The sequence below is a fragment of the Eptatretus burgeri genome, chromosome 16 (assembly GCF_056783735.1).
Source record: "Eptatretus burgeri isolate ZD-2024b chromosome 16, Ebu_testis_v1, whole genome shotgun sequence".
In the NCBI taxonomy this organism is placed as follows: Eukaryota; Metazoa; Chordata; class Myxini; order Myxiniformes; family Myxinidae; genus Eptatretus; species Eptatretus burgeri.
The window spans coordinates 1102792-1125580 of NC_140976.1; the positions used below are offsets into that span (position 1 = coordinate 1102792).

A 22789-nucleotide genomic window follows, 5' to 3' on the forward strand; every position below is an offset into this window, starting at 1 on the left:
ACCGTATGGAACCCCACCCCTCTCAACAATCCTCTTGTAGAAGTCCTTTCATTCAAGCTTCTGGGTCTCACTATCTGCCATGATCTCTCCTGGTAAAGCCACATTTCCAAGCTGGCCTCCAAAATCCAGACGCCGACAGGGCATCTTCCGTCGTGCAAAGTCCTTCCTTGGCACACCTGAGCTCCTGACCACAAACAAAGCTTTGGTCCGCAGCCTGATGGAATACTGCTCTCCCCTCTGTGCTGGTGCTCCCGCTTCTCACGTTTCTCAGCTTCACGCTATGGAACCAAGGCATTAAGGATCATTGGTATATCCTGCGATGAGGCTGAGTCTTTGGGTCTCTCACTCTCTCACCGCAGGCAGATCGGTGGTCTTTCTATCTTCTACAGTCTCTTCTCCAGCCTTACCAACCCCCCCGCCCCCCGCTCTGTCTGAGATAATGCTCCATCGGAAGGTCTTCATTTTCACAAGCTGTGCACATAATACCAAATATACAGAGTGCAATGACGTCACACTCCTGGCACCACATCGTGATGTTACACCACAAGTCAACTTTGTGGGAACAAAATGACGGAACGTTCCGGTGTTAAAAATCCATTAGCCAACACCTGGATTCCCAGCTCTCATGTGTTTCCCACTGAGTAAAAGTGTCTATTAAACAATGGTACCCAGTTTGAACAACTGTTATTAAATAAAGCAAATAAAGGTGACTGCAAAATATATAAACTAGAAAATACATACAATTTGCTCAAAGCATTTTGACACATTCATCAATGTGCAGAGTCGTTGCGGATTCGCATTAGGATGCTCCAAAATAAATTAAAAAAACACACCATACCTGCACACCTTAATGTCACCAATTAGATCTACCTCTCGGAATGAAGACAAGACCATTAGGACAGGTAGGCTTAATTGGTGACGGTCAGTGCCTCCAACCCCCCCAGCTCATGGGTTCTACAAGTCAAAATGCAATAGCAGATCAGTGTGACACCTTGAGAAGCGAAGCCACTGATCGCGAGGCACAAAGAGCTGCGATAACAACACGGAGTCCTGTATGGAGCTGGATGGACAGAGCACGGCGCCAACCTGGTGGAGATCCATCACTACATTTCGGGCATGTGTAAGGGACGCTGTCTGGGAGCCATGAAAGCACTTCGTACAACTCGTCTGCATACACACATAGACAGAAACGAAGTTTTCAATGGAGATGACCTTATTGTAAAGGACATCGCTCTTTTGACATGACTGCAATGGACATGTGGATAGATGCTGATGGTGAGAATAGTTTAATTGAGCCATTCATGGTTTCTAATTAAAATGGGAGCCAAATCAGGAACCAATTACGTGGCCATGGAGTTGTACAAGATCTTCTATTGCTACCTCTGTCCACCTTCGGTGGGCAGAGGTAATAAGGGTCATAGAAACATAGACATGCAATGCTCACTCATCGAGACAAGCATACATAACTGTCAGGATCAGCCATAATGATCCATCCACAACCATGAGAAACATCTAAAACCTTCAAGAAGCGATTGTGAAAGAAAAGGTTGTTGTTATCAAGGAGGAAAACAGGTTAGGTTCTGCATGCGTATGTAGTTGTGGCCAACAATATTGGCAACCTTGCACTTTTTTTTTCAAATAACACTGTTTTCTCAAAAATAAGTTGAAATTGACTAAAGTATTTTGTCTCCACAATTCTTTATTTCACTGTTAAGATTACAGAACCTTCGTTTTTGATTCAGAACTTAATATATCCTTTTAAATCAGAAAAAAATTAATAAATGCCATTGACAAAATTATTGACACCCTCGACTTAATATTTGGTCACACAGGTTTTGACAAAATACCTGCAGTCAAGCACTTCCTATATCCATGAATGAGCTTCCTACACCTCTCTACTGGTAGTTTGTTCCACTCTTCTTGTGCAACCTGCTCCAGTTCTCCCAGATTTGAAGGGTGCCTTCTCCCAATTGCTGTTTTCAGATCTCCCCACAGGTGTTCAATGGGATTTATATCTGAACTCATTGCTGGCCACTTCAGAACAGTCCAGCATTTTGTGTTGAACCATTCCTGGGTGCTTTTTGAAATGTGTTTGGGGTCACTGTCCTGCTGCAAAGACCCGATGACCTTCGACGGAGACCCAGCTTTCTGACACCGGGTTAAACATTGTGCTCCAAAATGTCTCCTTGGTAATCTGACTTCATGATGCCATGCACACATTCAAGGCACCCAGTGCCAGAGGCAGCACAGCAACCCCAAAACATCACTGAACCTCCTCCATGTTTGACTGTGGGGAAGGTGTTCTTTTCATTGAGAGCTTCATTTTGTTTTCTGTAAACATAGAGATGGCGTGCTTCACCTAAAAGCTCTAATTTGGTCTCATCTGTCCACAGGACATTCTCACAGAAGGATTTTGGCTTGTACAGGTGTGTTTTGGCAAACTCCAGTCGGGATTTCTTTTGTCTCTCAGCAGTGGGGTCCTCCTGGGTCTCCTACCATAGAACCCCCTTTCATTGAGTTGGCGATGGATGGTGCGAGTTCAAACTGTCGTACCTTGTGTTTAAAGGTCAGCTTGAATCTGTTTGGCAGTTGATCGAGGTGCTTTCTCCACCATTCAAACAATCCTTCGCTGCGACCTTCGATCTACGTCCAGGGAGGTTGGCTACAATCTTGTGTCTGACCTCCTCAAACAATTCTCTCGTTTTCTTTCTTTTCTCCATGCTCATTGTAGTGTACACAGACACACAAAACAGCAGAATGACTCCTTTTCTCTTTTCAAACTGGTTGATTGAGTGATTTTTATATTTCAGGCACCTGCAACTCACCACAGGTGAGTTCAATTCCAAAGTAAAGGAGAATCACCTGGTTGAAATCCAGTTATTTCTAACAACTTCTAAAAGGTGCCACTAATATTGTGTGGACCATTTCGGACTTATATGTGGAATAGGCTAAGATTTAGTGATTTTTTTTAAAGCTTTTTTTGTTTTGTTTTGTTCCACTGCAAACCAAAGAAACACATTTGTGGATACCAAAATATTTTTTCATTTAAACAATTTTCTGAAAGAAATGGTGCATTATTTGAAAAAAGTGTGAGAATGCCAATATTTTTAGCCACAACAGTATGTGTGTATGCGTGCAAGCACACACACAAACACACTCGGCAAGAAACATGAGTACGGAAAAAAAAAATCACACGAGAGTACGGATAAACACACGCGAGTACGGATAAACACACGCGAGTACGGATAAACACACGCGAGTACGGATAAACACACGCGAGTACGGATAAACACACGAGAGTACGGATAAACACACGAGAGTACGGATAAACACACGCGAGTACGGATAAACACACGAGAGCACGGATAAACACACGAGAGCACGGATAAACACACGAGAGCACGGATAAACACACGAGAGCACGGATAAACACACGCGAGCACGGATAAACACACGCGAGTACGGATAAACACACGCGAGTACGGATAAACACACGAGAGTACGGATAAACACACGCGAGTACGGATAAACACACGAGAGTACGGATAAACACACGAGAGTACGGATAAACACACGCGAGTACGGATAAACACACGAGAGCACGGATAAACACACGAGAGCACGGATAAACACACGAGAGCACGGATAAACACACGAGAGCACGGATAAACACACGAGAGCACGGATAAACACACGCGAGCACGGATAAACACACGCGAGCACGGATAAACACACGCGAGTACGGATAAACACACGCGAGTACGGATAAACACACGCGAGTACGGATAAACACACGAGAGTACGGATAAACACACGAGAGTACGGATAAACACACGAGAGTACGGATAAACACACGCGAGTACGGATAAACACACGCGAGTACGGATAAACACACGAGAGCACGGATAAACACACGAGAGCACGGATAAACACACGAGAGCACGGATAAACACACGAGAGCACGGATAAACACACGAGAGTACGGATAAACACACGCGAGTACGGATAAACACACGAGAGTACGGATAAACACACGAGAGTACGGATAAACACACGAGAGTACGGATAAACACACGAGAGTACGGATAAACACACGAGAGTACGGATAAACACACGAGAGTACGGATAAACACACGAGAGTACGGATAAACACACGAGAGTACGGATAAACACACGAGAGTACGGATAAACACACGAGAGTACGGATAAACACACGAGAGTACGGATAAACACACGAGAGTACGGATAAACACACGAGAGTACGGATAAACACACGAGAGTACGGATAAACACACGAGAGTACGGATAAACACACGAGAGTACGGATAAACACACGAGAGTACGGATAAACACACGCGAGTACGGATAAACACACGAGAGTACGGATAAACACACGAGAGTACGGATAAACACACGCGAGTACGGATAAACACACGAGAGTACGGATAAACACACGAGAGTACGGATAAACACACGAGAGTACGGATAAACACACGAGAGTACGGATAAACACACGAGAGTACGGATAAACACACGAGAGTTCAGATCAACACTAAACACAAAAGGCAATCGAATGGTGAGCATAGGTGAGCAAAACAGAGTGTACGTTCATTTACCAGATAGCTGTTCACAGCGTGCATGAACCCAACGGTCACACCGCGCACACTGCATCATTTGGCTCTCGTAGTCATCGTCCAGGTAACATTTATTACACACCGGGCAGAAGTTTCCTGCAGTGGCATCCCATGATTATTCCTCGTAATATTTTCTTAGATAAAGGACTTCTAGCAAACACCACACCAAGAATCAAGTTTCCCATATCGGCTTCAAAAAACACAATGTCACAATTACTCTTTGAACCCATAAACCCAACAGACCCACCCCACCCCAATCCCGCTTCCTTCTAAATTTCCAGTCTTCCATCCTGAGTTTTCTTCTGTATCCATATTATCTTATCCACCCCATGCACTCTCTCATTCCCCCCTCCCCTCCCCTTACTCATCTGCTTCCCTCTGTCTTAGCCTTGGGCTCTGCTATTGGTGTTTCCCCCCTCGCTTTGCTGTTTCTTTTGTTATATTGCAACCAGATCCGTTCAGTGTACTAGTAATAGCTCTTCTACGAGCCTTGACTATGTTTACAAAAAGCAAAAGGACTTACTCTCGTATATGATCCTGATTACCCCACAAACCCAACAGACCTTTGTCAAAGAGTTTGCTGCAACCATGACAAAGAGAAAAGTCACGTGACCAGCCCACCCCACCACCGTCTCCAGGTGTGGTTGCACCGCAGCTCTTGCAGCGCACGCACCGCCTGCACACCTGCACACGCAATCCACAAACGTGCATCTTCAGAAGCACAACAGACAGGAAGAGATCTTGACAAGCCGTGTTGCACCTCAAAGAGGGCACAAGCAAAAGTCACATGCACATTTGTAGTTTCCTTGGGACAGTTTGAGTGAGGTCGGGAGATTATTTTGGTCAAGTCTGATATTAGGCACAGACATTTGAGCAGTTTTCACACAACGAAGCTCAGAATCTACGGTTTACCCAGAGTCTACGGCGTAATGCCTTGGGGTAGTTTGGTCCAAGGCATTCAGCATGGTACGACTTGTGGCATTTTGCACACTCAAGAAGCTTCGTGGGAAGGAGAGGGGTGAACAAACGACAAGAGAAGGGATGATTAAAAAGCCAATTAAAACAAACAAAAAAACCCCATGTGTATGGGCACACGTGCTGGCACAGAAACAATGCTACACACGCATATATTCCACAAACACACCTTGTTTTGCCGCCCACACACGTGACAAGCCTTGCATAATTGGCAGGTCCAGCTGTCGAGTTCTCCAGGGTGAGGTCGAGAAGTCCCTTCTAAGCAAAACATGTGAAATGGCTGGCAGCACACGGCACACCATACCATCTGCATTTGCACAAAAGATATACATATCTCAGAAATCTCAAAAGCTTAGATAAATTGCGCTTTAATTTGGTATGTGATGACTCGGAGTCAACAACAATATCACACCTCATGCATGCCCTTGCTGGAGCAAAGCAAACAAAGGGCTCGTGGGGCAATTGGACAAGAAGTGACGACAGCCAATCCTCCGGAACTCCACACTGCCTCAAGCTCCCGCTCCTCTCGCAGGTCCACACGCAGTCTCCCTCCTTTCTCTCGGCTCCCTCTTCTCCAAGGATCAATGGCCCCGACCAGAACCGAAATTCCGGCCCCACCAATGGCATTTCCATTACTCTTTGATACCGTCGGGACAATGGGAGATGGAAGTTCCAAATAAGAGGACAGTGGAGGTGGTGTTGGTGGTAGTGGTGGTGGTGGTGGTAATGGTGGTGGTGGAGGTGAAGAAAGGGATGAGGCATTGTGACGACTCTGCTTGCGCGAGGGTGCAGGAGGCCGTCCTGGACGGCGAGGAGGGGTCGCCTGCACCGGCTGAGGGGCCAGAGGTTCAGAAGGTACAACTGCGTCCACCACCCCAGAGGGGGTCGTTTCAGTAGAGGGGGCAGTAGGTCGGGCATTAGGTCTATCAGTTGCTTTTGCTGAGGTTCAATGTGCGAGAATAGCGGAAGGGATGGGGTGGAAAGAAGACAAAAAAGTCGGCAAAGTTGTTGTAAATAAAATGGATAAACTGTGATGAGTTTACAATGTGCAAATAATACCGAACAAATTGAGTGCCAATGAACAACTACAAAGGAAATGACACCCTCAACTGTTTGCACATTCAATGAGGAAATCACTTAAATATTTAGAAAATAACCATGGACAAACACCAAGAAAGGCTCATGTGCAAAAGTATGATTGTAATATTTTGTTGAAGTTGCCAGGAAGCCTTTGTTCAGGAAAAATAGAATGAATTGATGTGGTGAAATCGATATCATAAGTTGATATGTACAAGGGAAGCAATGTCACTGAGCGGGTGAAGGATCGTAGTGCCGGATCAACACAAGGTAGAGAGAGACAAGAAAGTAGAATGTGACGAGAATGCGTTAATGGCTATGCCTCGGCCCATGTTACATGTAAACGCATTATGTTTGATCTCACTTAAAGGTCACATGAAAAATTCAAGGTCCCTTGAGAGAGCAAGACAGCCTGGTGTTGGCTTAGTAGTTAAGGTGGCTGACTTGGGACCTTAGGGTCCTGAGTTTGAGCCCCCTGTTGACTAACCACCAGGTGGGGTTGACTCAGCCGGTCATTCTTCTGAGGTTGGTGGAAAAAGAGAGACAGAGAGACAGAGAGACAGAGAGACAGAGAGACAGAGAGAGAGAGAGAGAGACAGAGAGAGAGAGAGAAAGAAAGCGAGGGAGAGAGAGAGAGAGAGATAGAGAGAGAGAGAGAGAGAGAGAGAGAGAGAGAGAGACAGAGAGACAGAGAGACAGAGAGACAGAGAGACAGAGAGACAGAGAGACAGAGAGACAGAGAGACAGAGAGACAGAGAGACAGAGAGACAGAGATACAGAGAGAGAGAGAGAGAGAGAGAGAGAGAGAGAGAGAGAGAGAGAGAGAGATACAGAGAGAAACAGAGAGAGAGACAGAGACAGAGACAGAGACAGAGACAGAGACAGAGACAGAGACAGAGAGAGACAGAGACAGAGACAGAGACAGAGACAGAGACAGAGACAGAGACAGAGACAGAGACAGAGACAGAGACAGAGACAGAGACAGAGACAGAGACAGAGAGAGAGAGAGAGAGAGAGAGAGAGAGAGAGAGAGAGAGAGAGAGAGAGAGAGAGAGAGAGAGAGAGAGAGAGAGAGAGAGAGAGAGAGAGAGACAGAGACAGAGACAGAGACAGAGACACAGAGACAGAGAGACAGAGAGACAGAGAGAGACAGAGACAGAGAGACAGAGAGAGACAGAGACAGAGAGAGAGACAGAGAGAGACAGAGAGAGAGACAGAGACAGAGACAGAGAGACAGAGAGACAGAGAGACAGAGAGACAGAAACAAATCAGTGGAAGTGGTGTAGTTGTAGATTTTGTCCAAAACTTGAAAAAAAAAAACAAAGGTTACAATTGTTAACGGTCTCTTGTATTCTCTGAGAGACCGGCCGGAATTAACAATTCTGACCGGGGCCTGGCAGATTATTTATATTTGCACAATTATGAATCGGGATTTTTCCATAAGCACTTGCATAATGTGTACATGACCTGAAGTCATGTCGTCAAACTATTCAGCCACATGTTCTCCATTCGACATACGGCGCGCTGATGTCCCTGGAAGCCACACCAGATCATGCCGCTTCACTGTAACCGCTATCTCTTACCTGCTGGATGCTTTGTCTCTCCGCTGGGTTCCACAGCTGTGCGCTGAAAACATGTTCATGGTGGAGCATTGTCGATCCCCGGTACCGGTATCTTTTAAAAGACCACAAAGGACACCCTATATTGTGCGCTCATGGCCATTTTGGTGAGATTTTATGATTTCGGTACATCGGTTTGCGAGTGTGCGTCACGTGTACATTTCTCTTCCAGTTTTCGTGTCAGTCTATCTTTCGTCCTGGGATTCTCCGTTTTCGTCATCCTGTGCCCTTCTTGTAATAAACTATTCCATGAAAACACATTTTGTTTGATGACCCATCATTGCTGATTTTGCACGAAAGAAACCATTTCAGTGCGGCTTTCATTGGAAATGCCTGGCGGAGGTTATAATTGGCAACATTCTGTTGAAGAGACGGGTGGAATTAATAATTCCAACTGGGGGCCTGGGCACATTATGTATATTTCCGCAATTTATTTATTTTGCATACCAGGTCAAGGATCGTGCAAGAGCTAATACACAGAGACATACAACAAGATAGGAGAAAAGAGGGGTGTGAGAGGGAAGCACAAAATAGTGGGGAACAAAGACAATAGGATATGTGTGAAAGGGAGAAGGATGGGGTGGGGTACATGAGGTAAACAAGATGGTACTACAGGGACTTTCAGGAAGGAAAAGAGGAAAAATGAAGGTGGTGGGTTTGGGGTGGAATAATGGGGGTAGAAAAGATCAAGATTTTGAGAGATGGTGGTGAACAGCTGTTTCAAAGACCTGGAGGGAGGAGTGGGATTGAAGAGTGTGGAAGTTTGTTCCAAAGGTGGTAAAAAAAAAAAAAGAGGAGTGAAAGAGTGAAGGTGAGCAGTGATTCTTGATTTTGGCAGTTTCACAGAAGAGGGTATTTGGCAAACCTTGAGCACCCTGAGGAAACATAGGGGGGCCAAATCATAGACAGAGCAGGGGGGGGGCAAGGCTGGAGAGGAGATAGTACAAGACAGAAAGACCACTGAACCGCTTCTGGTGAGACAGTGAGAGACCCAAAGACTCAGCTTCATCACGGGAGACATCAATGATCCTAAAAGCCTTGGTTTCCACAGCGTGAAGTCGAGCTTGGCGTGAGGCACGAGCACCAACCCACAAGGGGGAAGCAATACTCCATCAGACTGCGGATGAAAGCTTTGTAAGTGATCAGGAGCCAGGGAAGGACTTTGCACGACGAAGGATGACCAGTCGGCAACTGGCTTTGGGGGACAGCTTGGAGATGTAGCTTTCCCATGAAAGATCGTGGCAGATAGTGAGGTCCAAAAGCTTGAATGAGAGGACTTCTACAAGAGAATTGTTGAAAATGTAGATGGGGGTCCAGATGGTCCTTTCAGAGAGGCGTGGTGAGGGTGTGAGATTTGTCAGGATTGAAAGGCATGTTCCAAGTGTTTGAACAGTTTGTGATTTTACCCAGATCTACAGAGAGTGAAGAAGCTGCTGCTTGCCGGTCTGAGGGATGACAGATGGTACTGCAGAGGGTGGAGTCATCAGCAAAGAGATAAAGAGGATTTTGCAGAGAGTCAGAGAGATCATTGATGAAAACCAGAAAAAGAACAGGGCCCTGAGCACTGCCTTGAGGAACTCCAGCCTGGACAGGAAGAGGAGATGAGAGAATTCTATTAAGAGCCACTCGTTCATTACAACAGGAGAGGATGTCCCTGAGCCACGAATGGAGATTGCCTTGGATACCATAAGAAGAGAGTTTGGTAACCGTATCGAAAGCTAACATCAAGGGAGATGTCTCTGCTCTCATGTTTGGCATTGAGGACCTCCATCCATTGTTGGGAAAGCAGAAGTAGCACATCCAAGGTCAGGTGACCTGGTCTAAATCCAAACTGATGGTCAGAAATCAAGCCATTGGAGAAGAGGAAGGATTTAATGTTGGAAGCGATGATGGATTCCATAACCTTGCTGATGATTGGGAGAAGTCTGATTGGTCTGTAGTTGCATGGTTCAGTTTTTGCACCTTTTTATGCAGAGTGGTAATGTTTGCTGATTTCCAAGGAGATGGCAGATTACCTTGAGCAAATGAGAGGGTGAATAGAATAGAGAGAGGGTGAGGAAGAGCAGAGGAGCAGGTTTTTAGGACACGAGGGCTGACGCCACCTGCATTGGTTGCAGAATCACTCGAGGTTGACAGCGAGCTCTCTACCTTGTCTGGAGAAAAGGACACGGAGCCCAGGAACAGCAGGGTGCAACTGGGTAAGGTGGGTACAGAAAGCGATGGGTTTGGGACAGTCTATTTAGAAGCAAACACGGAGTTTAGGCATTCAGTCTTTACGCATGCAGTCAGCTGTGCAGCATTTGAGGTGAGGGAGGGGATGGAGGGGAGCATACACCAGAAACAGACTTAACTAGACACCACCATGATTTGGAGGATGGAGACAGATTAGAGTTCAGACTTGAGATGAAAAATATGTCATTTGCTGGCTTTCCTGAGGGTAGACCCACACTTGTTCCGAGCTTTGTGGAAGGAAGTGAGATTGCCGTTAGTAGGATGTGCCTTCCATAAGGCGAAGGCAAGTTGTTTAAGGACAACAGGCTAATCACAAGCTTCATTGAACCATGGGCAGGAGAAAAGGTATGACAAGTGAAGATGAGATGGGATAAATCTGTGCATGAGAGAGCAAATTTATTTGAAAGTATTCCCAGGATGAGTTGAAGTCGGAGGAAGTAGAGATGGGAGACCAGTCGAAACGTTTAATGGCTGCTTGAAGACACTGCCAGTTGATCGGAGTGAAGTTCCAGACTCGGCGGTGCTGAGGTGGTTCTCGAGCAACAGCCAGAGTGATGACCACTTAGACAAGCATATTGTCAGATGAACTGATTGGAACAGAACAGCAGCAGATATTTTCTGGGAAATTAGTCAAAATCAAATGCAGAAGTGATGGAGTACCGTTGGCTGAGATCCGCTTTGGGAAGTTGATGGACTAAGTCAGTCCCAATGAGTCACAGAAGTCTTTTGCTGAAGTGTCATGGCAGGTGAGGAAGGTACCCACACCCAGTCAACTGGCATGATGGCAGCTGGTCACCACATATGAGGAAGAGAGAGTTTGGATTAGTGGATAGAAGTTGGTCCATGTTTTCGGCAAGGGAGGTGTAAATGGAGTCATCACTGTTTGGTGGATGGTTCAAGACACAGATAAACAAGAGGTGGGAGTGGAGGGGAAGCCAGAGCAAGAAGTATTCCTGAGGGTGTGGAGGAGTGAGGGCAGAGCATGGAGAGTGAGGAATGGAGTCTTTGATAAAGAGAGCAACTCCTCCACGAGGATGAGGCCGAAGTCTATCACACCAGAGGAGGGAGTAACCAGGGAGAGAAACTAAGGAGTCAGCGACGTCTTGAAGGAGGAAAGTTCCTGTCAAGCAGATGATGTCTGGTTTGTCAATGGAAACCTGTATGGAGAGATCCGTCAGGTTAGAGTGAACGCCCCAGATGTTTGAAGTCCACATTGTAAAGGAAGAGGGAGGGGAAGAGACTTTGGATGTAGGGGAGGAGAGGGGGAGGGGAATATGAGGGAGGAGAGTTGGAGGTAGTGAGAGTTGTTGACAGTTTATGACAGATTGTAGATGGAGAGGAGGACAAAGGGCTTGGCGGTGAAGGGATGCGTAGCAGTGGGGAGTAAAAGAAAGCAGGCAAAGGAAAGTGGGAGATTTGAGGAGGTGGAGGAATGAGCTGGAAGAGAGGTTGGGGGAAGGCAGCAGCTTTGAAGATGGGAAGGGGGAGCTTTGAGAAGGGGAGTGAGGGGTGAGATTTGAAAGGGAGGGTTGAAGGGGGAGAATTGAGGGATAAAGGTGTGGGGGGAGCTTTGGAGAAAGGTGACAGGGAAGGATTGGAGTGGTAAGAGAGAAGTTTGCTTTGAAGAGAGAGGAGGCAGTTGATTTGCGAGGCAGGGGTGAGCAGGTAGCTTTGAGGGACAGGGGAGACGATGAGAGCATGCACGGCCATGGGGGAGGAGGGAGAAGAGAAGGGTGGGGAGAGGGGAAGGATGAGACTGGGTAGAGGTATTGTGGAGATGGGAGGGGGTCGGGGAGGAACAAAAATTGAGGGGTGGGAAGAAGGTGAAGCAGCTTTGAGAAAGGGAAGTGGGGAGGGAGATTTGAAGGGGAGGGGCAAGGGAGAGATTTGAAGGGAAAGGGTGAGGGAAGAGATTTGTAGGGGAGGGAAGAGGAGGGGACATTTGGGGGGAAAGGGTGAGAGGGGGAGAATTGAGGAAGAAGGGTGAGGGGGGAGAATTGAGGGAGAAAGGTGAGGGGGAAAATTGAGGGAGAAAGGTGTGGGGGAGCTTTTGAGAAGGGTGAGGGGAAGCTGAGGCGGGGAGGGGGGGAAGAGTGAAGTTTGCTTTGAAGAGGGAGGAAGCTGCTGACTTGAGAGGGAGGGGTGAGAGGGAAGCTATGAGAGGGAGGAGAGACGATGAGAGCAGGCAGTCATGGAGAAGGAGGGAGATGGGAGAAGGGAAGGATGAGACTGGGTAGTGATATGGTAGAGGTGGGAGCAGGTGGGGGGGGGAGAAACAAGATTGTAGGGGGTGGGAAGAGAGAAAGATGTGATGAGAGGAAGGAGAGCATGTTTGAGATATTGAGGACTGTGCTGAATGAGAGTGTAAGACATTTGAAAACCCTACAGATTGGGATATCAAAGAGGGAACTGTTACTAAGGCATAAGTCACATTTGCTCTTCGGCGAGGATACGGCGGCCGTACGCCCTCTGAATTGACAGAAACGTGCGGCGGCCGCAGAGTTTCTGCGGTGGCCTCAGGGTGGCCCTACGCCGTTTGGCTATATTTTACAGGCCGTAAGGTCGGCGTGGAATTATAACGCGGAGTTAGAACTTTTTCATTTCTACGTTCGCCGTAGCAATTCGACAAGCCGAAACAAAAAAACTGGTAAAAAAAAAAAAAACACTCGTTACTGTCCGTCTGGCCGCACGTTCGCCTTTGGGCCCCCCAGCGGTCGCCTTGCGGGCACCTTGCGTCTGCCTTGAAAATTCTATGGCCGCCGCAGGAACGCCCTGAGGTCATCGTGCGACATCAAATCAAAGACCGTACGGCACCCCCACGTTTTCAATCTCCACAATTTATAAATACGCCGTGCGGCTCCCCGAAAAATAAAAACATATGTGACTGCTACATTGTGTGACCGTGGAAATACTGCAGCCGCCGTATAATTGCTAGTGGCCGTAGATTTTGAAGACCCCCCGGCCGCCGTGGCAAATGTGACTTAGGCCTAAGGCAGAGGACAATTAGTGGGGCAGATAACAGCAATTTTGAGAGGAATCGTGCAAATGATGATACAAGCATCAAATTTGGCACATTTGTTGTCCAGGGGATTCTAATCAAATCTGCCTGATTTTGGCCATTTGAAAAATTTCAAAAAAAATAAAAAATAAAAAAAAAACTTCAAAAAAGTCAAGATCACGAATCAATGTTGGATGCTGGCTGATATTGGTGAATGTTTCAGAAACATCATCAAAGACGTTCCAAGTCTGCCATGCAGTTTTCTTCCCTTTACCGCGGAAGGCAGACACGACGTCACATCGTGATCGCATGGAAGTATGGGATCCCTCTGGCTTTCTCAGGCCCTATTGCAGAAACTACCTCATGGACTGGAGTGCATCGTGTCTTGGTTCCTTGGCCAAAGGCAATCCACATGTTCTCAAAACCTAGTTTCTGTAAGGACGGCAGTACAGATATTTCTATGACTAGTACATCCGTGTCATTAGCCTTAATGATAATGGACTTGCTACCATCCGTAGTTGCATCCCGAGCGTGTACAAATATTCGAGTGTCAGCTTCTTCACGACAACATGGAGACATAGCATCCAGTGACTTCCTTGTGTTGCTAATGGCATATTCTCCTTTTGTGACAATGACTGTGATTGTCGTCTGTGCTTCACACATCTTTTCCGCAAGGAAGTGAAACAGCTCAGTCTTGTTGCTGTCATCTCGAAGAAAGCTTCTCCAGTTACTTGGGGTCTTACTGGTTCCTGTCACTCTTCTTCTGATTTCTTGCCCCCTTTTCGACCTTGCCTCGGACTTCAGACTTGACTTTTTGTACACATCAAACACTACGTCCACCCTCTCGTACCTGGCACCATAGGATTCCACCTTTGGGATGATGTTTTCTTTAGCATAGTCATCAAATATCTTTGAAGTGCTTGGAGGTAGGGCATTGATAAGTGCTGACTTATCAATGATGACTGCATCTCCCCTTGGTTCTCTGTCTGGGATGTTCACTTGCGCTTCAAGAATTTCAGCCAGCTGTGAGTTCAAATTTTTTTGAAGTTTTTTTTTTTTTTTTCAAATTTTTCAAAAGTTGGATTTTTAAATGGCCAATCGGGCAGATTTGATCAGAAAGCCCTGCAGAACAGAAATGCCAAATTTGATGCTTGTATCATAATTTGCACGATTTTTCTACCATCTACTACACTAAATGGAAAGATGCTTGGATGGGGGGTGAGATGGGAGGAGTCAGGAGGGGGTATAACAGCAAATGAGTTAGGAGGAGGTAGATTTAAGTAGGTGGGATGAATTTGCACTGAAGTTGAAAAAAAATGAACGATTAATAATGGAAGACAAACAAGTGTTTAAAAATGGGATTTTAAAAATTTGTAGGTCAGGTGAGGGGTTCGTTTAAATACATTGGAAGATGGATGGAGTGAAGAAGAATTGACAAAGTGGAGAAAGGTCAGATTTAACACAAGATTCTGAAGAATAATTGGGTGAAGAGGGGAAGTTGAAGTAAGCAAGAGACTTTTTTTGTTTGTTTTTGTTTTTGAAGATTAGGGAACAGGGGGAAAGAATGAAGGAAAAGTTTGAAGAAAAAGTCATGAAGGTGTGTGGTGAAAAACTTCACGATCAGAGTGAGATTTGCAGGGAAGAGGGGGAAGAAGGAAGAAGAAGAGTCGGTACCTGAAGTCACGTGGGGGATAAGGTGAGAAGGTTAAAAAAAAAAATTGGTGTATTTTTCATATTTTAAGACATGAAACAGAGGATACAGTTGGAAGGGATAGAAGGAGGGTGGAGGGAAAAGTGGAGAATATAGAAACTGATGGCGGGTAATCGGGAGAAAATACAAACAAGCAGTCATGGACTGGTACTTACGAAATCGTCAACTTGACCTCTGACCTTGTCTAATAAAAGCTGTCTCTCGAGAAGGTCGCGACGCAAACCAGAAGTTTCTACGATGATTCTGTACAAAACCATCAAAAATCGAATGTTTGACCTCACTGTGACCTTGACATTTGACCGATTTTGACCAAAATCTAATCAGCGCTAGCCACCACCCTCCTGAATCACGTGGTGAAATTTGACATTGGTAGCTTCTTCCGTTCTCGAGTTATCGTGCCTACAAACAAACACACACACAAACAGAGGACGGAAGTCATCAATATACTTACGAAATCTTCAGATTTCGTAAGTAACAAGCAGTCATAGACTGGTACTTACGAAATCGTCAACTTGACCTCTGACCTTGTCTAATAAAAGCTGTCTCGAGAGAAGGTAGCGACGCAAACCAGAAGTTTCTACGATGATTCTGTACCAAACCATCAAAAATCGTAACATCGACCGAAGCAAAAATCTCCATTTCTCCACGCAATTATTTAATACTATTTCATTAAAGTCACAAAACCGTAATATTCGGCCATCCACCAACAATCTTTACATAATCTGACGGCTGAGCGAGTCAGGCATGCGACGATAACCTTTATTGGGATAAAAAAATTACTTTTAAACACCATCTTTATCGAAAACACCGTCAGCGCGCACACGCAAAACCTTTACGTGACTCAATGACACCTCTGCTCGAGCGCGCTGCACCACGTGACGAGCCGTGACGCGGCGAGTGAAATATTTTTTATACAATCTTAAAACGTCTCCAAAACATCCGATTTTTACCAGAATTTCGACAACCGGTTTTAAGCGTCCTTGGCGATCGCAAAATCCGAAGACAAAATTAAAATCGAAGTCAAAATGAACTCGGAATGTCGACCGAAGCAAAATACTCCATTCCTCCACATGAATTTACGGAATTATGTTTGACCTCACTGTGATCTTGACCTTTGACTGATTTTGACCAAAATCTAATAAACACCAGCCATCACCCTCCTGAATCACGTGGTGTAATTTGACATTGGCAGCTTCTTCCGTTCGAGTTATCATGCCTACAAACAAACACACAAACACAAACAAACACACAAACAGAGGACAGAAGTCATCAATATACTTACGAAATCTAAAGATTTCGTAAGTAATGAACATGATCATGCACATAGACGGGAAGACGGGTAGGCCTCAGGGAACCCTGATATGACAAGTGACAAATACTCACCAAATAGCACAAATTTTGAAACAAAACCAAACTAGGAATACACAGTAAAGGAGGTAACAAAATAAAGTCAAAACACGACACACAACGAGCGGAAACTTATCCTTGAGAAAGTCAGCAGAGGCCCCTGGAGAGAATCAACCATAGCCTCAAAAACCCAAGTTTTCTCGATTTTGCAAGAGTTTCAAGGACTTACACAAGTTGTTTATATGACTCTCCAGTGTTACAAAATGCTTTTTTATTTTTCTAGGAATTTCCAGGAGTTTCAAGGACTGTGCGTGAACCATGGATATATTTATATTGTTCAATCAAGAAAAGCTTTCCGAAAGAATAATATTTAATTAACATCCATCCTGCTTAAGGCCCTGTCACACCTTGACGATTTAGCCAGCGTATGCCTGACGTATGAAAAATTTGGCTAAAACGCTGGCACACATCGAATACGTTATGGGTAAGTTTGTATACGTTAAGAGCATGCTGGCATACGTTGTAGTACGCTGGCATACGTCGTAGTACGCCGAGCTGTTAGACAAATTTTACATGCTTGAAATTTTTCGACGTATGCCAGCGTATAACTCATACGCTCCGCATAACGCTGGGCATAAGTTGTAGGCACGTTACGCGATCGTTGACACAAGTTACTTGTAAGTTACTCATAAGTCAAAACACGTCAAGGTAATGGTTAGCATGAGTATTCCCGACTCCGTGGTTTTTTTTTTTTTCTTCGAAATGACGGTGATGTTGACACTTCGATTTCTAGTGTGGTTATAATATAATATAATTAAAAGGCTGCTGCTCAACGATTTAAATCATAACCGCACTCGAAATCGAAGTGTCAACATCACCGTCATACCGAAGGAAAAAATGAAATTAAAAAAAAAAACCAATCTTGCCAAAAGGTGACCACGTGTGACTTCTTTAAGGTCACACTGAGGTGAACAGAGCTGCTCTCCACCAGGAGTGACTCCTTGAGGAATATCTGCCTACGAGAGATTCCGATGCGAATCGTTCTACAGAGTATCCATGAAAAATATGCGTTTGCCTCATAATGTCACCAAATGACGTCATAATGTCTCAAGCTTGACATATCTAGAAAGCACTCATTGAGGTGTTCAATTTGAGGTACTACACGATATGGTTCGTAAAACTTGAAAATTTGACCTTGGGGTCAAATATGTTTGACCTCAGGCGCTAACCATGAAGATCAAGGCCAATCGCCACCAAAAATTAATCAGCTGAGCGCCAGACCATGAACTATATTCCCATGAAGTTTGAAGACGATCCGATCAAAATTACTCAAAAAATAAGGGTTTCGTTGACTCCCCTGATTTGCGACAAAGTAACCTTGACCTTTGACCTTGACCTTCAAAATTTTGTGCGCTGAAAGGGACCTCTATAGGCCTCTGATATGCGAAGTTACAAAAATTTCCAATGATAACTGTGCTCTGCAGAATTTTTTATACGTGATTACAGACAAACAAACAAACAGAAAAAAAACCAAAAAAAAACCATACAAGCTGACCAACATATCTTGCAAAAACTTCGTTTTGGCAAGATAATAAAAATAAAAAATAAAAACCAGGGAGTCTGGAACACTGACACTAACCATTACCTCGACGCGTTTCGACTTATGAGTAACTTACAAGTAACATGTGTCGACGTGTGTCAACGATCGCGTAACGTGCCTACAACATATGGCCAGTGTTATGCAGAACGTGTGTCATACGCAGAGTACGTCGAGAAATTTTCAACATGCTGAAAATTTGTCGACGTACTACGACGTATGCCAGCGTACTACGACGTATGCCAGCGTGCTCTTAACGTATACCAAACTTACCCATAACGTATTCAACGTGTGCCAGCTTGGTTCGGTAAATTTTTCATACGTCAGCATACACTGGCTAAAACTTCAAGGTGTGACAGTGGCTTCACACTTCGATGTCCAGTGCAGTTATGATTTGAATCGTCGAGCCGCAGCCTATGAATAGCCTACGCCACGTGATCGTCGGCGATACGCTGCCGCGCTATGCATAAGTTACACTATCGTTGGGCATAGGTTGTGAATGCCGACAACACGCTCAGCATTCATTGGTGTAAGTTATCTATATGTGATTGAAACGTTCTGTGTACGTTACCAATACGTTATGCATACGTCCAACTCGTTATGAATATGTCCAAAACTGGGAAAAAACATCAATAGTTCAGCGTACGCCAGCGTTTTGCATACATTTTGATACCTTGCCATACGCTGGCTAAAATGTCAAGGTGTGACAGGGCCTTTACTTTATTACTCATTAATTGTTGACGAGTCTGAGATATTAAACTGTGATATTTTGGTTTGTGTAGGCTCTATTGTCATTTAGATTATTGGTCAGAGAACTCTGGGTTATAAGGTTAATAGGCAGTAGGATATATTAGTTTCTGGTATGAAAGCCTGTCAAAAGTGACAGGTTGGAATTATTTTATTCGAACTCATCAAAGAGACTGGAAGATATGACGTTTCGTAACAAGAAGCGTTATTGTAAAACATTACATGTACAAATGTGATCATGTTTTCTTCATCTTCTAAGACGTTTCATTTCGATACTACAACCTCATAAGCGTGGCAAAGTCTGAAGTCTCAGCCTAGCGTCAGGTGTGCTAATAATCTTCTATATTTATGAGACACCCAAAGGACGTAAATGAACCCTCGTTTTTCTCTGCGTGTGTTGCACATCATGCGCAGTGGATTTCACCTCCCTGCACCTTGTGTTTGTTGTTATTTTTCAAAATGCTTCTGTACACCACCTTTGAGGCCTGGTTGTAAGTCACCGTGTACATTTCCAATGGAAGAGACGTAATTACTCTTTTATGAAAAATGTTTTTCGAGTTTTTTTTTATCCTGAAAAATAGACCATGGTGAACACACAGTCATGTAAAAAGATTGGCCTTTAAAACCTTTCTTAAATCATCCTTATGAAGGGGGGCAGACAAATAGACAAATACAGAAGTCGTCGACTTCCGACCGCGATCGGTTCCGACCGATTGGTCGTAAGTCGGTCAACCTTTATTTATGGTGTATAGGCCTATGCAAAAATTACCGTACGTATATTATACTGTATAATGATATAATAATCATCTGTCATATTTTATGAACTTTTTTTTGTTCAAGTCAAGCACTGCACCACTACAGTACAATTGGTTTAATACTGTGTTTGCAAAAACATACAAAAAATACAAAACATGTTATTGGTCACTCGTGCTTGGATGTGGATCATCGATGTTATCAGCTCGGGCAGCGCTCGGGGTAGCCGGAGTTGTTTTTTTCGTCAACATGGTGAGCTTTGTCTGAATGGTTTGTTTCTTTTTCTCCTCGTAAATTTCACGATACGGACGAAAAACATTGTGTTTTTGAGGCGATGGAAAAATCTCCGCCCACGTACGTGGCTGGACACGCGTGTGTAATTGCACGATGTGTGAAGTGAAGGAGTGATGGTTTCGATTGGCTGGAGGCTCGATTTGTATTGCAAAAACCCTGACTAAATAAAATTACCCCCGTGTGGGAGTGACGGTCATCTCTACGACAAAATATATAGCCTCCTGAAGGTAGGGCAGTTTTTGCAAACTTTGAAGTCACGTGACGCGAAAATGAAAGCGCATATCGAAAATCCGGCCCGACCAAATTTAGATATTGTCCCATAGATTCATATGCTACAATCAAATTCAAGATCGCTTGAGAAATAGCGGAGGAGATAGAATTTGAAAATCTTCATTTTCGCAACGGACGGACGGATCGAAGGACATCTACACCCATATTATTAGGTCATGCTCGAAGAGATGACCTAAAAAAGTAACTCGTATATTTTACATACATAAAAAAAAAAAGGTCGTAAAGTGGTCGTGGTCGTAAAGTCGAACAGTCGTAAGTCACATAGGTCGTAAGTCGACGACTACCTGTACACAGTTTTATCTCTGTTGAATAGCCAGTGTGGGAGGAATTGATCATTTTTTGGAAAGGGCCAAAAAAAAAAAGGTTTTCCCTTTTTTCCCCCCCATTCACTTCAATGCAGTAGTATCATAATGAGAGTAACTCGGCACTCTCAATCATACTACTATTGAGGTAACCAAAATTGATCACGGACGGACGGATAACCTGAAAACATAATGCCTGCGTTGGCATAAAATTAAAAAAAAAAAAATCAAATCAAGAAGAAAAAGGGAAAGCATATGAAGAGAATAAATATTTTACCACAACTATCAAAATCAAGAGATGGAAAAACAATCCGATGCAAATTAACGGAAATAAGATGATCAAAATGAAAATGATTGTCAGAAATTCAGGAAGAAATATGCAGATTCAAAATTGATACCACATTTGCAAAAGAAAAAGAACACAAAGAGCAAAAGAAGAAGCATCATGAAAAGTAAAAGAAGCATGATGAAGAAAGAAAAAGTAATGAAGAGTGAAATAAATATTTAAGGAGTAGAAGGGAGGAGGAAATGGTGAAAGGGAAGATTGAATAAATATTACCTGGTTGGGGGTAAAACTGAAGATTTTGACACTTTCTTATCCTGCAAGCATCACCAATGACAGACAAAGATGTTCAAGGTAATGATCACAACATCTCAGTGAGAGTAATAGATAAGAAGTGGTGGCATGTCCCGCATGTCTGAACGGCACGTACTTGCAGCATTGCTTCTTCACATTCCGACCTCCAAACTTTGGTTTATCCAGGCAATTAGCACAGCGACCGCAGTCTTCCTCTACACGACAGCCGGAGCAGGTGCCACAGCGCCGAGAGCGCCGTGCTTTCCTCGTGCCTGATCTGGGCCCCACGGCTTCTTTGGAAGCGGGGTTGACGACACGGGTGGCGGGGGTTCGAGGCGAGGCACGAGAAGCTGTGGACGGTGAGGTTTGCGGAGGCGTGGTCGTGGAGGGCTTATCTAGATGAGTGGAAGATACGTATTTTACAAATGAAGTTCATATTATGGAAGAGTGAATGTGTTATTATTTCCATTTCCTGGAGAGTCTGTCGTGTTTAGTAAAAACCTGAGTGAGGTCCCGCACCACAAATCATCACATTCCACTCCAACTCACCCCACCCCACATGCCATAATACCACGATCTATACTCCACATCCCATTATCCCACTATCTATACTCACATCACATCCCATAATCCCAATATCGATACTCCACATCACATCCCAATATCCCACTATCTCTACTCCACATCACATCCAATAATCCCATGATCCATACTCCACATCACATAATCCCACCATCTATACTCCACATCACATCACAACCCATTATCCCACTTTCTATACTCCACATCCCATTATCCCACAATCTATATTCCACATCCCATTATCCTACAATCTATACTCCACATCCCATTAACCCACTATCCATACTCCACATCACATCACATAATCCCACTTTATATACTCCACATCCCATTATCCCACTATCTATACTCCACATCCCAATCGCCCAATATATATATATATATATATATATATATATATATATATATATATATATATATATATATATATATATATATATATATATATATATATATATATATATATATATATTCCACAACCCATTAGCCCACTGTCCATACTCCACATAACAACCCATTAGCCCACTATCCATACTGCACATCACATTATCCCACTATGTATACTCCACATCGCATAATCCCACCATCTATACTTCACATCACATCACAACCCATTATCCCACTTTCTATACTCCACATCACATTATCCCACAATCTATACTCCACATCCCATGAGCCCACAATCTATATTCCACATCCTATTATCCCACTATCCATACTCCACATCACATCACATCCCATAATCCCACTTCATATACTCCACAACCCATTAGCCCACTGTCCATACTCCACATCACATCGCATTATCCCACTATCTATTCTCCACATCCCATTATCCCACTATCTATACTCCACATCACATCCCATTTTCCCACTTCACATCCCATCCCATTTTCCCACTCCACATCCCATCCCATTTTCCCACTCCACATCCCATCCCATTATCCCACTCCACAGCCCATCCCATTATCCCACTCCACATCCCATCCCATTATCCCACTGCACATCCCATACCATTATTCCACTCCACATCCCATACCATTATTCCACTCC

General features: G+C 44.4%; 1 protein-coding gene across 7 annotated transcripts in view; it reads right to left on the minus strand.

Moving 5' to 3' along the window:
- LOC147010304 (histone-lysine N-methyltransferase 2A-like) overlaps positions 1-22789 on the minus strand; it is a 155134-nt gene that overhangs the window by 109823 nt on the left and 22522 nt on the right. For all 7 annotated transcript variants that reach the window (XR_015052271.1, XM_085859137.1, XM_085859136.1 and 4 more), the window contains 8 exons: positions 21291-21549; positions 21137-21177; positions 6022-6548; positions 5779-5916; positions 5547-5633; positions 5198-5318; positions 4617-4730; positions 992-1167 (listed from right to left, as the gene is read on the minus strand). Coding sequence is in view for 6 of the 7 variants with exons in the window: in XM_085859137.1 (XP_085715263.1) it covers positions 992-1167; positions 4617-4730; positions 5198-5318; positions 5547-5633; positions 5779-5916; positions 6022-6548; positions 21137-21177; positions 21291-21549 (1463 nt within the window). In the remaining variant the exon portion in view is untranslated. The remainder of the gene's footprint in view (positions 1-991; positions 1168-4616; positions 4731-5197; positions 5319-5546; positions 5634-5778; positions 5917-6021; positions 6549-21136; positions 21178-21290; positions 21550-22789) is intronic.